General features: G+C 41.7%; 1 protein-coding gene across 1 annotated transcript; it reads right to left on the bottom strand.

Moving 5' to 3' along the window:
* Positions 1-321: 321 nt before the first annotated feature.
* LOC138971905 (repressor of RNA polymerase III transcription MAF1 homolog) lies at positions 322-11,760 on the bottom strand. Its single transcript, XM_070344751.1, has 7 exons — positions 11,114-11,760; positions 8,692-8,835; positions 8,026-8,203; positions 6,496-6,620; positions 5,539-5,658; positions 5,123-5,197; positions 322-4,599 (listed from the first exon to the last, which is right to left on the bottom strand). Exons 1-7 carry the CDS (start codon positions 11,194-11,196, stop codon positions 4,581-4,583), a joined length of 744 nt encoding a protein of 247 aa, XP_070200852.1. The 5' UTR covers positions 11,197-11,760; the 3' UTR covers positions 322-4,580.
* Positions 11,761-13,117: the final 1,357 nt, after the last annotated feature.

Here is a 13,117-nt window from a genome sequence, read left to right as displayed (position 1 = left end):
GTGTTTGCAACTTGTATTATCTAAATGATTCCATACACTTAACATTTCTCGTTCTTCGATTCCAACATCGAACGATTCAAGGGCTTAGATAGGAATGTGTATTTATTTATTTATTAAGGAGATTTCTATAGCGCATAACTAAAAGCACTATGTATCTCTGTTCTGTACATAAAGTCTGAGTTTAACTAAAATCTTTCACCAACCTGACACACTCATGGAAAACCAAGTAGTGAGTGAATCATGCTCACACACACACACACACAGTGACACACACACAATGACACATGCACACACACATACACTTTCTCTCAAACCAAAGCATTGTTTGTATCAAAATACACAACTGGTTTATTTGTGTAGAAGATAAGAATTTAACAACTAATATGTCCCATTTAAAAATAAAACACAAGAATGTCAAACTGCTGTAGTGAGGATAAATGTTACTGTTCAATATATACACAGGTCACACATAGCTATACACATTTAACCTTGAAGTTAAAATGGTTAAAACCAGGTCACAAAACGAAGGAGATCACTCCGTGAAATGAACAAATGGCAATGTGAAATAAATGACAACTTCTTAAAAATGAATACGCAAAACATGAACAAAGTGACTGATGTAAATAAACCTTCCGTAAGATTTGTCAACCAACTCGGATGATTTCTCACCAGTCTATCAACTAAAACCAAAAGGTAATGGAGGAAACAGAGAAGCACAAAAAAAACCCCATCTGTTAACACTCCTCACACCAGTGATCAACCCAAAACAAAGGATCTCCATAAAGTAAGAAATGAGCTGACTGCAGCATGTAAAGAGTCTCAAGGATCCCTGCATCACACGACATTATTCTGTAGGTGCTTCCACATCAGAAATCCTGCACATGCCCACAGCCCCATGTTTCACACACATCTGTTTAACAAATGGGATGTGTTGAGAACGTCACGCTGGGGCTGGCAGCAAGACCATCCCTTTCTCACTTCTTGACAACTTTCATCGCTGTCACTCACGGTCTCTTCCTGACCACCATGTCTGGTGGATATTATCTGGGGATTTCCTCGCGTTAAAAGAGACGCTGTCATCATTTTTTCCAGTTCAAAACACAGATATAACTGGAATGCACTTCGCACTAGCAGATCTCGTCTAAACTCAGATGTGCTGTCAGCTGATTTTTGCTCTGGGTCTCAAAATGTCATGTAGTCGGTGTGCATGTGATATGCGGTGAGCAGAACTGCTGACGTCTTGTAACTCTCACTGTCTTGTGCTGTCCATGCAGTACAACGCACCACACAAATGTCTGTCTCCACACCAACATCACACAAATGTCTGTATCTCAACACCACCATCAAACAAATGTCTGTTTCACAACACCAACATCACACGAATGTCGGTATCTCTGCTCCAACATGAGCGTTGAACAGAGCATGTACATCTCTATGCACAGTCACAACCACGGTCCTAAAATCCAATACTGCAGCACAGAAACCATGTGGCTGCACTGGCCCGTGTCAGTTCACATCCAGTCCACAGAGCAGTAAGCCACACAATAGCAGACAGTGATGACACAGTGTGTGGCATCAAGCATTTCACTCCTGCCTTATGCTCTCTCACTCTCCGCAGTTTCTGGCCTCTGCCTTCACCGTTCACTTCACACAAGGTCAATGAGCAGTGAGTTTGACCGCAGCAGACAGATAGTGTGGCATCAAGCTGTTTCACTGCAGTGGAACCCCCCTCATACGACCTCCAACATTCTGAGAAAAAAGCAGCTCTTAAAAAGGGGGTAAATTTACAGAGGTTATGAACAGAACATCTGAGAAAACAGCTTAAAAAGGAGGGACTCTTAAAATGGAGGTAAATTTACAGAGGTTATGAACAGAACATCTGAGAAAACAGCTTAAAAAGGAGGGACTCTTAAAATGGGGGTACATTTACAGAGGTTATGAACAGAACATCTGAGAAAACAGCTTAAAAAGGAGGGACTCTTAAAATGGACGTAAATTTACAGAGGTTATGAATAGATCATCTGAGAAAACAGGGCCTTAAAAAGGAGGGACTCTTAAAATGGGGGTACATTTACAGAGGTTAAGATCAGAACATCTGAGAAAACAAGGTCTTTTAAGGGAGGGAGTCTTAAATTGGGGGTTCCACTGTATTTCACACCTGCCCTGTGCCACTCTTCACATTCACTTCAGTCTGCATTCGGAGGGGAATTTGCTACACAAAATCATTGACAACATCAAAGTGCTTAACACCACAACAACAAAGGTATACCAATGAAACTCAAACTGAAATAAAGGCAGCACAATAGATCTTCAATTTCAACGGAGAAGCAGAGGTTAACTTGACAAAGATTCTTTTATCAAAAAATTTACACCGTTTGCTGATTTTTTGCTGCATAGTTTGATGATACACACTTTGATCAAGTTTTACAAATTGAAGAAAAAAGAAGACGATATTTCTCCCATTAAGATAAGACATAAATAGCAGCACACTGTACCTACAAATCCCTCAGATATTTAGATAACACCCATGAGTTGTTTAGATACTACTCATTTGTTTAGATGATGCCCCTCAGGTTTTTTTTATTTTTAGATAATACCCCTCAGTTGTTGGAAAAATGCCCCTCAGTTCTCCAAACTACAAAAACTGGTGTGCACCCACTGTATGCCTATTTAATAGCACTCGCTTCATCTGAAACTTTTAAATCAGATTTCTTCCTTTATAATACGCTTCCTTCACAGAAAATGGAACAATGTTCAGTATCTTTTTAAACATATAATCAAAACATAACACATGTACATCTTCACTCATACCTCACAGTTTTACTTTTGATCTTGAATAACAACATGCATTAAACACCTAAGTTTCACGATCAAGCAAAAGAAAGTGACTTTGAACCAAATTGAAGAAAAATTAGGTCTGTGTGAGCCACTATAGTTGCACTGAGATTAAAACTTACAAGATGAGAACATGTGAGCATCTGAAACTGAACTGATTTAAAAACTTTATTTTATTTAACTTTGTATGTTTTTGGTTGTTGTCAAATGTTGTTTGGTTGTTCAAGAACAGATGAACCACACTTTGTTTAATTGTATGGACAATAAATGATCTTATGTCTTATAATGTGGAAGCCTTGCTCATCTCTGAACAAGACTTGCGAGGGAAACCAGCACTGACATACTGCTCATAGAGGTCTGGATGAAGACCAGTCACGCTCTACATCAACTCCGACAAGGTTGCATGTGAACTTTTCATTTGATAAATTGTCAAATTCTGTTCAGCGTTTAGAAAAGGAAAGTGAATACTGGTATTGGTGCACATGTATTTTTGCACTTAAACCACCATCAGCATCAAGACATGTTTCTGGAACATGAGGGCCTGTGGCCTTGAAACCTCATGGATTCTGAACATTCAGTATTTTTAATGAATAGCTCTTTTCCAAATCTGTTATCAGTTTCCTAAAAACAATTTAAATAAAGATTGCTGTGTAATGTTCCTGCAAATGCTTGTCATTTACTCAGAGAATAAGACCAAGAAACGCATCATATGACAAGAACAAGGAAATTGATGGAAAAAAAATTGCTGCTTGTTGGGCTACTGTCCATCTACATATGTAACATACTACACCTTAACTTGCCTTTTCTACATCACACAAACCACTGTTGACTGGAAGTACAAATGTAACACAACAGCGAGTAATAACAACAAAAATCAGTGGATAAATCAAAAGGTGACTTCAGTGTCTGCTTATCAAATGATGGCCCAGGACTGACAGCCAAAGAAAGATGGCAAACAGCTAAACATTTTAAACTGGAAACTGATTCAAAGCTTTTAATTCAACATCGCAGAATTTTGGACATTGAGCGGCTTTACAAAATAAAGTCTGTTGCCATCACAAAGCAAAACAAACCGGCAAGCAAAAGATAATGCACAGCTCAAACCTAAGCAGAAGACAAAATAACAGCTGTCACTTTCACTTCTGACAAATTCAGATCTTCACTTTCTTCGACCGTCCATCTAGGAACAATACTTCAAAGCAGATGCTTATTTGGATACAAGGTACAGTATCACTGATATACATTATTTCTGATGGAACCCGCCAACTGACCTGACTTATGCCTCAGGATTCAAGAGGTCAGCAAGGAACCAACCCAAAAGAATGGTAAACACACTTCAGCTATATGGCAAGCTGTGTAATATAATCTAACTTAATACTGTTCAAACAAGTGGCAATTACAAAGAAAGTACAGCAAACTGAAAAACTACTGTTTATTTCAAGGTGTGAAGAAGCACAGTGCCATTGAAACACTAAATCCCAAAGACAAGCACGTCGGCAACGAACGCTGTCAATCCATGCTACGACCATAATGGATGAAGCAGAGTCGCCAACCCAAGCGATGATACAATGCTGATAGAAGACACAACAGGGGGTGCTGGCAAGCTCCTTCCGCACTGCTGAGATTGGCTCCAAGCCAGGAGTGTAGAGCACAGAGAGTGAGGGGGGCTGTTGTGTCGCCATGGAGATGGAAACGATGGTCAGCTGCCGCTGAGAAAGACAAAGCCCACGATGGGGTGAAGGCACTTACAGGTCATCGTCATACCTGTAATACACAACACATACAAGTCAATAATGCCATTGTTCCTTCTCATAAAAATACACTCAAAACCAGTCGATAATGCGATTGTTCCTTCTCATACAAATGCTTGTACACTCAATATTATACTGTGAGCAAAAGAAGTTGTGTATCTCTTGCCTTGCGAGACAGATGAGACACACCCCACGACCTGTACCTCGTATAATGTAAACAAGCACTCGTCCTGCTCACAAAATTGCAAACCATACTGCTTGTCAGACTCACAGATTTTGATGTCTCGTACAGCTGTCCTACTGACTGTGGCTCTAGCACACCTTCTACAAGAATGCTTGTTGCAGGAAGAAAAAAGAAGCACAGCTTGGCCGGAGAAGCTGTTTGGCAACCTCGTGGCCCTAAAGAAGTCGGTGGCATTCGTGCGAACCACAGGAGTGGATGTCTAGAAGGATCGAACGAGAAGAAGAAGAAGACGGTGTCTCTGACAGCGGGGTGTGTTTATGGATATGTGTCGGTATGAAAGAGTAAGACTCACTGGTCGAACATCATGCGCTCGTTGTCGTCCATATCCATGTCAGCAACGCCTGAGTCTCCAAAGGGGGCCGACCGACTGAAAAATCAACCATACATGCATGTCATTACCATTCAACCATACATAGCAGTATCACAGTCTACTTACTCTCTCCCTATAATAATGTGACACATGGCTGATGGTTCTTGCCAACACAACAGCCCCCCCCCCCCCCCCCCTCTTGACTCAACCAGACTACTTCGGCCCTTCAGTTACAAAGAAAACACATACCCAGAATCTCTCTCCCACGAACAGAACCAGATCCAATTATGACACAGATCAGTCAATATCAAGCGCTTTTCTTAAGATCTGGCCGTGCCTCTAACCCCCACCCACCCCCTCCAGCTACAATCAGCTATGACAGTCCATCAGACACAGACCTGGTGGAGCGGCAGTGGAAGAAGACTATGCGTTTCAGCTTGGGGTTGAAGAAGAAATAGTTGAAGGACCAGATGCAGCCTTCCTCTCCAAACGGGTCTGACGACAGGTCTGGGTTGTAGCTGAAACACACAGCAACACGTTCAACAAACGTTCACCTGGCACAGCAAACAGCAACATGTTTTACACACTTGCCCCTGGCACAGCATACACCAGCACGTTTTACACATTTTCACCTGGTAACAACACACAGCAGCATGTTTTACAAACGTTCACTTGGCACGGTTGCCTGTAATGTTGTACAATGGTGAACTTAACTGTACCTTACCGTCTAATACTTACATTTTCCCTGAACCCTGATGTATGAGAAGAAGAAAACATTATTGACACATGAGGATTGCTGCTTACAGCCTCAAAATCAATCATGCTTTTCCATATCAGACATGAACATGGGTGAAACTGATCAGAATTGAAAATAAGGAAAATGAGGCCGGGGTCCTTGGGCCGCCTGGGCCCTGGTGGGGTGCAGGGGCAACGCCCTGCTAGGGGGCCCAGGGGGGCAAAGCCCCCCCAGAAGAAAACGAAAAATCAGACTTTTTAAGGGTAAAAGTAGGCCTCTCCTGGTATCTCAAACACACACATTTGCACAGTAAACAATGGTAAGAAATGCCAAGCTGTAGTCCGATAATTCGAGCTCAGTGAAACAAAGACTCAGCGATGTCCGGTCACTGTGTTAGAGAAAATACGGATCGGATCGCCGGCAAAAAAACAAAACAAAAAAAAATTGTTTTTAATTTTTTTAACAGATTTTCAAAATAAGGAATTCCTTATTTGACCAATTTCATTTAGCGGATTTCCGCCCTAAGGCGGAAAAGTTTCACCCATGCATGAACGACTGGAGATTCTTCTGCCTGGTGAGTAAAAGAGAATCTGTGAGAGAGACAGGGGGGCAGACAGACCTGTATATGTGACAGTCCTTGAGGTCAATCTCTCCATCGAGTGCGGTCCACAGCTGCTGTTTGAGAGCACCGAACTGATCACCTGCCGTTGCAAACAGCTGCGTGTCAATTGCCGTCATCACAGCCTGCAAACACAGAAGCAAATCACATTATTAACCTACAGTCACATCTGCTCCATAACTTTAAGTCACAACATGTCATTACTGCACAGACACATACAGGTCAATGTCTTCTGTATAAATCATTGTGTATGTGTGTTTGTCAGTTGTAGATCACTATATTGCCTTGAGCTCTAACCAAAAGGGGACATTAAAAAGTCTTCATTATTAGAACTCCCAGCTTGGATATTAACACTACATGTCTTTATAACTACCAACTACTACACCCAGTCACAGTTATCATAATTTGTTTTAATTTAACCATTTAGAACATTTCACAAGCAAATACACACGATTTTCAAGGCAGTAACATGGGTTTAGCCCCTAGCCCTCTGAACAGTGCAGCAAAGTAGTAATAGTATGACAGGCAGCAAAAAGGGCAGAAACCAAAACAGCTCTGTGAGAGCAAGCCAATAATAAATATGCACTTGTCCACATACACAGATTATTGCGTACACTCAGAAAAAAAAAACCTCTGCCATAACTGTGTCAATCCCTACATTGTTATTGTAGAAATGACCAACATCCTCACCATACATACAGGTAAACACTCTGATAGGATTACCTTAAAATAGAGGGTTCACCAAAGGGTACCAACACACTTCAACGGATTAACTCTAACACTACAATCTGGTGAGGTAACTACAATCTGGCAAAGGTGAATGACTAAATGGGCTTTAAGTGACAAGGTGTGATTGCGCAACAAGCAATCCCCTTTACTAGAACACTCTGCCAAGTCAACACAAACACTGGCTGGCTGGCCCGCTCTCTGGACTGGTGCCAACCTCACACCCTCCACAAACACTGTTTATGCTGCCAGCTGCTTGTCCTATATCCAGCACAGCCAAACATGCAATGGTTCATACTTTGTGCTTACACATGCCCTTCATACAGACACATCAATTCATTATTACCCACATACCCATACATGAAAACAAACAGGACATGAACCAAATTAACAAACAAATAATGTATAACTTCAATGCAAATTGCAATCTATGTCAAAGCTCCATCTCTACTAGTCACCAACAAAACATGAACATGTTGATAAACAAAACAGCCTCACTTTGCCCAGGGCTATGCCCGTTGCTTTGACAACTAACATGCTTTCTGTTAAACCAGCTGATGATGACCTGGCTACTGTCCCTTCTATACAAACAGCAGCAGAGTATCATACTCATAGTATAACTAAAAATGTAAGCTGCTGCTGTTCAGACCCCAGTGTCAGAGTAAAAGCGTATTTTAACAGTAAAAGTGTCAGGTGACAGTGTCAGTATGCATGTTACCTAGTGACAACGTGTGGGTTACCTGGCGACAGTGTCAGAGTATCAGTGAATATGTAATGGTGAAAGTGTCAAGTGAGTGAACTTACCTGAATGCTTGGCTCTCTGCTGAACTCCTCACTCTTGGCCTTGCTGAAGTCGTAGTCGGGGTGGAAGGAGGCGTTGAGGGTGGAGATGAGGTAGAAGAGGGTTTTGGTGGAGATGGTGTCACACAGCTGTATCTCACGGAAATTGTCGTCCATCTCCAGGCTCGACCCGTACACAGCACTGCAAAACAAGCATACACATTACAACACCTTTACAATACCTTGCCTCAGTACACAATAGCACTTCTAAACCAGCATACAAATGACACTACTGTACTTTCCCTCCATCCAAAACCAATGAAACTCTTGACTAAAAACAGCATACAAATTACAATACCTTCCCTCAGTCCACAATTAACCTCTTTGCTGCCAGTATGTGTGTACAAAGCATTACCTGTATTGACAATTTACAGTTAGCCCTTCATGTATAAATGAATACACCACACAGAGACATTGTTTGTTTTTTGGTGTTCTTTTGTTGTTTATTGAAATTTTTTGCGCGCGAAGCAGTTATCACAAGACGTCAGCAGACAGTGACAACCTCCAGGCAGAGAAAGGGTTAAATGAAACTCTGACTTCTGTACAAGACAAAACATCAAGCACAAAGAACTGAAGCAATGCAAGCGAGAGACAGAATGAAAATAAACAAACACAAAGAAGAGCACCAACCTGCCAGGACTGTGTGAGGTGGGTCCCATGCTCTGCGGCGGTGACAGCGCCTGTAACCCCCCTGGTATCTCCCCATTTTCTCGCGACAAGAGCTTGAACAGGCGCTTGTCCTGCCCAGCCATCTTGCAGGAGTAACTCTCTATTCTGTTGACAGCAAGAAAAAACTAAATAAAATCATGCGCTAGTAATGTGTGACACACACACCTTTGTCTACTAACAACTGTCTTGTTTTCCTCAAGTGGCGGGACACCAAAGCTGCACAAAGTTTCTACAGAAAGGTAATACATTAATTTTAACTCTTATTTATCATGTCGTGTACACTACAAATGAGCTTACCATCACAAAGACAATAAGAACTCGTCCCTCCACCCAAGAACACTGCATAACATTTTCACCCATGCCGTCCAAATGAGTCAACAACATCGTCAATCGTCACTCAATGCAGAACTTTGCCTTCTGTTCTCTATGCAGCCAGTCTTACACACAATCGTTCTTAAACTTTTCTTTCAGAGGATTCACTTTTTCGGGTTGTTGAATTTGCCATGCAACAGAATCACATTTCAACTGCAAGGCGTGAAGCGTGAACAGAATGTTGCCATTTTGATAATCAAAATATTTAAGAACTACAGATTTACTGTTTGTGCAGTTGCGTATAGATGCGTTACTTCCCTTGCTGACCCAAAGGATGTTTCCTATATTTTTCTTGTTTTTCTGGTTTCAAATTTTCTTATGAAGAAAAATATTAAAAACAAGGAAATTATGTGAACCGATTGAAAGGTTCATGCAATTTGCAACTCATATATATATCATCTTTAATGTTCTGATTACATTATACACCCATCCCTACCCACACTGCCGAGATCCTTTGTTTACAAAATAGACCTTTTCTGTATCTGACTCTGAGCAGCGAAGGGTATCTGAAAACCCCATCTAAACTAACTAAATGATAAATCTATTTTCAAAGTGAAATATTGGACATGCCCGTGAGAAGTCATGCCTGATTTATGCACCCTTATTTTTGTGTTAAGAGCCGGATTTTCAACGAAGTCGATGCAACAATTTCATTGCAAGGGAGGTAACTCTTGTTACCCGAAAGCACAAGTATTGATGACGTCATGTGATTAGTGCTTCTGCTCCTTCGTAAATCCTCGCACAAACACGAAAATAAAGCCATGAACGGTGAAAGTTGCAGATATGTCAGTATTTCAAACAAAATTAAATATGTAAGAAAACACCATCTAATACTCATTCTAAGGAAGAATTTTCTTAAGTTCTGATGAGGTTTTCAGAGACAAGTAGTACCGGCTCTCGCTGGATATCCGCGAGGCATGATCTTTGGTAATGTTAAAATTGTTATGCTTTGAACTTGTAGCCTTGGGTTTTATAGCTCACGCAAGATAGCTGTATGCTTTTCTGTGCTTTGAAGTTTGCAAGAGCTTGGAATGCTGATGGGGTCTATTCACCACTTGCACCTTTCTGTTGCCTTCCAGTTCCACTCCCACCCTGCCTTGAACCGTCAGCTTCCAGACTTAAAAAAAAAAGAATGAAATTGAAAGTGGGACTTGTTCAAGAACAAGAAAATAGTAAGAAAGCTGTTCTATTTTTACAAGTTTCTTAAAAATAACATTGTGTAAGGCCAAAAAAAAAAAATAGGTGTGGTTACGGTAACATAGCCAAAAAAAATAGGGTAGGTAGGTAGGCAATCACTTTTTTTTAAAACTTTTTTTCTAATGTGTACAAATTAAACCTACCGTACCAGTTTTTGCCATGAGAGGTGGTTCCCCTGTCATATCTGAGAGAGGAAACACTTCCTGCATCGGGGTCAGTGACCAAAGGCATTGTGATAGCTGGGTGGCCTTGTTAAAAGACACGACCTTCTTCCCAGGGGTCAATGACCCAGTTTTTGCCATGAGAGGTGGTTCCCCTGTCATATCTGAGAGAGGAAACACTTCCTGCATCGGGGTCAGTGACCGGTCAGTGACCGAGTTTAACAGAGTGGAAATCTGTGTGTGCGGCCAGATCAAAGGCAGGGCAGTACCTAGTAGCTGAAACATGCATTATCACAAGTTGTTTGACTGGTACTCAAGCGGTCTCTTTGATTTTTTTCGTATTTCATACACGGATTAGGCGCTTCGTTATACAAGACGCAGGGGTCGAACTCGAGGAAAAAAGTCGCGCCTTATGACCCGGAAAGTACGGTACTTGACAGGGAAATAAGTGTGCGACACGGGCGCTTTCGCTTTCATTGCGTTTTTTGCACTGGGTTTTTGTTTTTTTTGTTTTTTTGACAAATGTAATAAAAAGTTATAGGATCGGCCCCTAAAAATAGGGTAGGTCGGGTTACCGTAACCACACCTATTTTTTTTTTAGGCCTAATGCTTAGAGTTAGACTTTTAGAGAGATTCAGAGACAGCATTTTTACCTTCCATCAATCCTGCAACTCTCCAGATCCATACAAAGCTGAGAGTTCACAGCTTCAAGCCGAGCGTTTTCCAACAGCTTCATGGCTCTTTGGTAATAATACTTAATCAAGAAATCACAAACACACAGACATATGAGAACAGGTCAATTTCTCCAAACAACTTGGGTTGTTTGACCTCGGACCTGTTGTTGACAGTTTTACTTCCTACTTCGCACTTGTCTTTGTTCCGCGGGTTCCTTTAATGGACACACGGAAAACTCTTTAAGGACGTAAAGCTAATGTTTCTTAGAATGCTTTTCGGATGAGACAGTGACGGAGACAATTTGCTGCATCGATGCTGGTCACAGTCTTGATGGTCGTCCATTCGAGGGCACCCACAATCATCAAAACAAACAGCAGCCGCCATGTTTGTTGATCCCGAACCCAAAACAATTGTACCCTCTCCTTGCCGAGGGAAATACTGCGATTTCAGAAAACGACGGGCACACACACCGCTTCCACCAAATAAAGCACCACCAAATGGCCTTGTCTACTGTCAAAATGAACTGTCTTTCTTGATCAGATGACCCCAGTTCTTTGAGCTTTTTGAATGACCGACTTCTCGACTCAGCTGGCAACAGAAATCCCCTTCAGAATTTCTACCCACAATACCCCGCGAGCACTTGCGGTAGCGCTAAAAATAGATGAGCTCGTCATCCTCAGAAACTTGAGAAAAAGATCAGCGCAGAAGAGTTCGTGAAGAGAGACAACTCGACAAGAAGACGGAGTTTCACTTCTGAAAAAAATTCCCAGTTGTTTATTTTTGGACACGTCAATATCACGTCATCGTGAAAGAAATGAAAGACGACCAGGAAGTGCCCCAGGATCATTAGATTGTAACTGGTAAGTATTGGCCACACTAACAGGTATACAAAATCGATAGAAACTTACGTGGCAGGTCCGTGCACAGGCGGAAGGTTAAGGTATCGTTCACTGGACCACTACTATAGAAAGTGGTCCAGTGAACGATACCTTCCGCCTGTGGTCCGTGCTCGAAGAAAACAGCCCGCTCCCAGTCCCAGTCTCAGACGGTTTACAACTGGTCAGGCAGTTTTGAACAAATAAAATATACCTGCGGTTGAATGTTATTCAGAAGTAGATACACTTACAAAAAATGGCAAGCTCTGTACTTGTAATCTGATTCTGATTCTACGCTGTTATTGTGTCCAGGGTTCCACATTTTGTAAGACTTAGAATTAATAGAGGCAAAGAACTGAAATACCAGATTTATTAAGTACCTGTTTGTTGACTGTACCCTGTTTGTACGGGGCTGGGCCGCTATTGCGCGGGGCCGCTATAGACCTTTTCGGTATCTGAGCAGCTCTCGCGAGACATGCTCTTTGTTATGCTTTGAACATCGCGAGAACTTCAAACCTTGGCTTGTGCAGCTCGCACGAGATCACTGTACCGCATGCTTTGCTATGCTCTGAAGTTTGCGAGAGATTACGAGAGCTTGGAATACTGACAGTGTCTATTGCGCGGGGCCGCTATTGCGCGAATCTAACCCTAATCCTAATCCTAACCCTAACCCTAAAGATTCGCGCAATAGCGGCCCCACGCAATAGCGGCCCCGCGCAATAGCGGGCCGACCCCGTTTGTACAACCTTGCGTACATATATGTTTTATGTAAATTTGTAATGGTATGTGTTGCAAATTATACATACTTGTTGTGAGTCACGTACGTACACCTCATGTAGGTACACCCATCAATTTCTATAGTCTTTAATTCTCGTATTACTGGACTTTAATTGTTATGACCCCACCTGTTTGCTGGAATATCTAATAGAAATACACTGTACAATTTTAATTGTTACAACCATGTTATGTCTGTTATTGGTGGCACACATGCATGGCTGCTGTCTTAATTTCCCCATAGGTCTGCATGTATACACTAGCTGCAATGACAAAAATACCATGAACAAAAATCTCAGTTGATAAAGCACTGGACTTGTGATACTTAGGTCA

This window comes from Littorina saxatilis, linkage group LG1 (assembly GCF_037325665.1).
Source record: "Littorina saxatilis isolate snail1 linkage group LG1, US_GU_Lsax_2.0, whole genome shotgun sequence".
Taxonomy (NCBI): domain Eukaryota; kingdom Metazoa; phylum Mollusca; class Gastropoda; order Littorinimorpha; family Littorinidae; genus Littorina; species Littorina saxatilis.
Note: the sequence above shows the minus strand (reverse complement) of the source record. Positions and strands in the feature narration are given on the sequence as shown.

What these genes read in the sequence shown, in the direction of transcription:
- LOC138971905 (XM_070344751.1), bottom strand. Translation starts at nt 11,196, where the DNA reads ATGAAGCTGTTGGAAAACGCTCGGCTTGAAGCTGTGAACTCTCAGCTT. An exon ending in AGTTGCAGGATTGATGGAAG is followed by an intron (nt 8,836 to 11,113) that starts GTAAAAATGCTG and finishes TGCTGTCAACAG; the next exon opens with AATAGAGAGTTACTCCTGCA. An exon ending in TTCCACTGCCGCTCCACCAG is followed by an intron (nt 5,198 to 5,538) that starts GTCTGTGTCTGA and finishes TTGATTTTTCAG; the next exon opens with TCGGTCGGCCCCCTTTGGAG.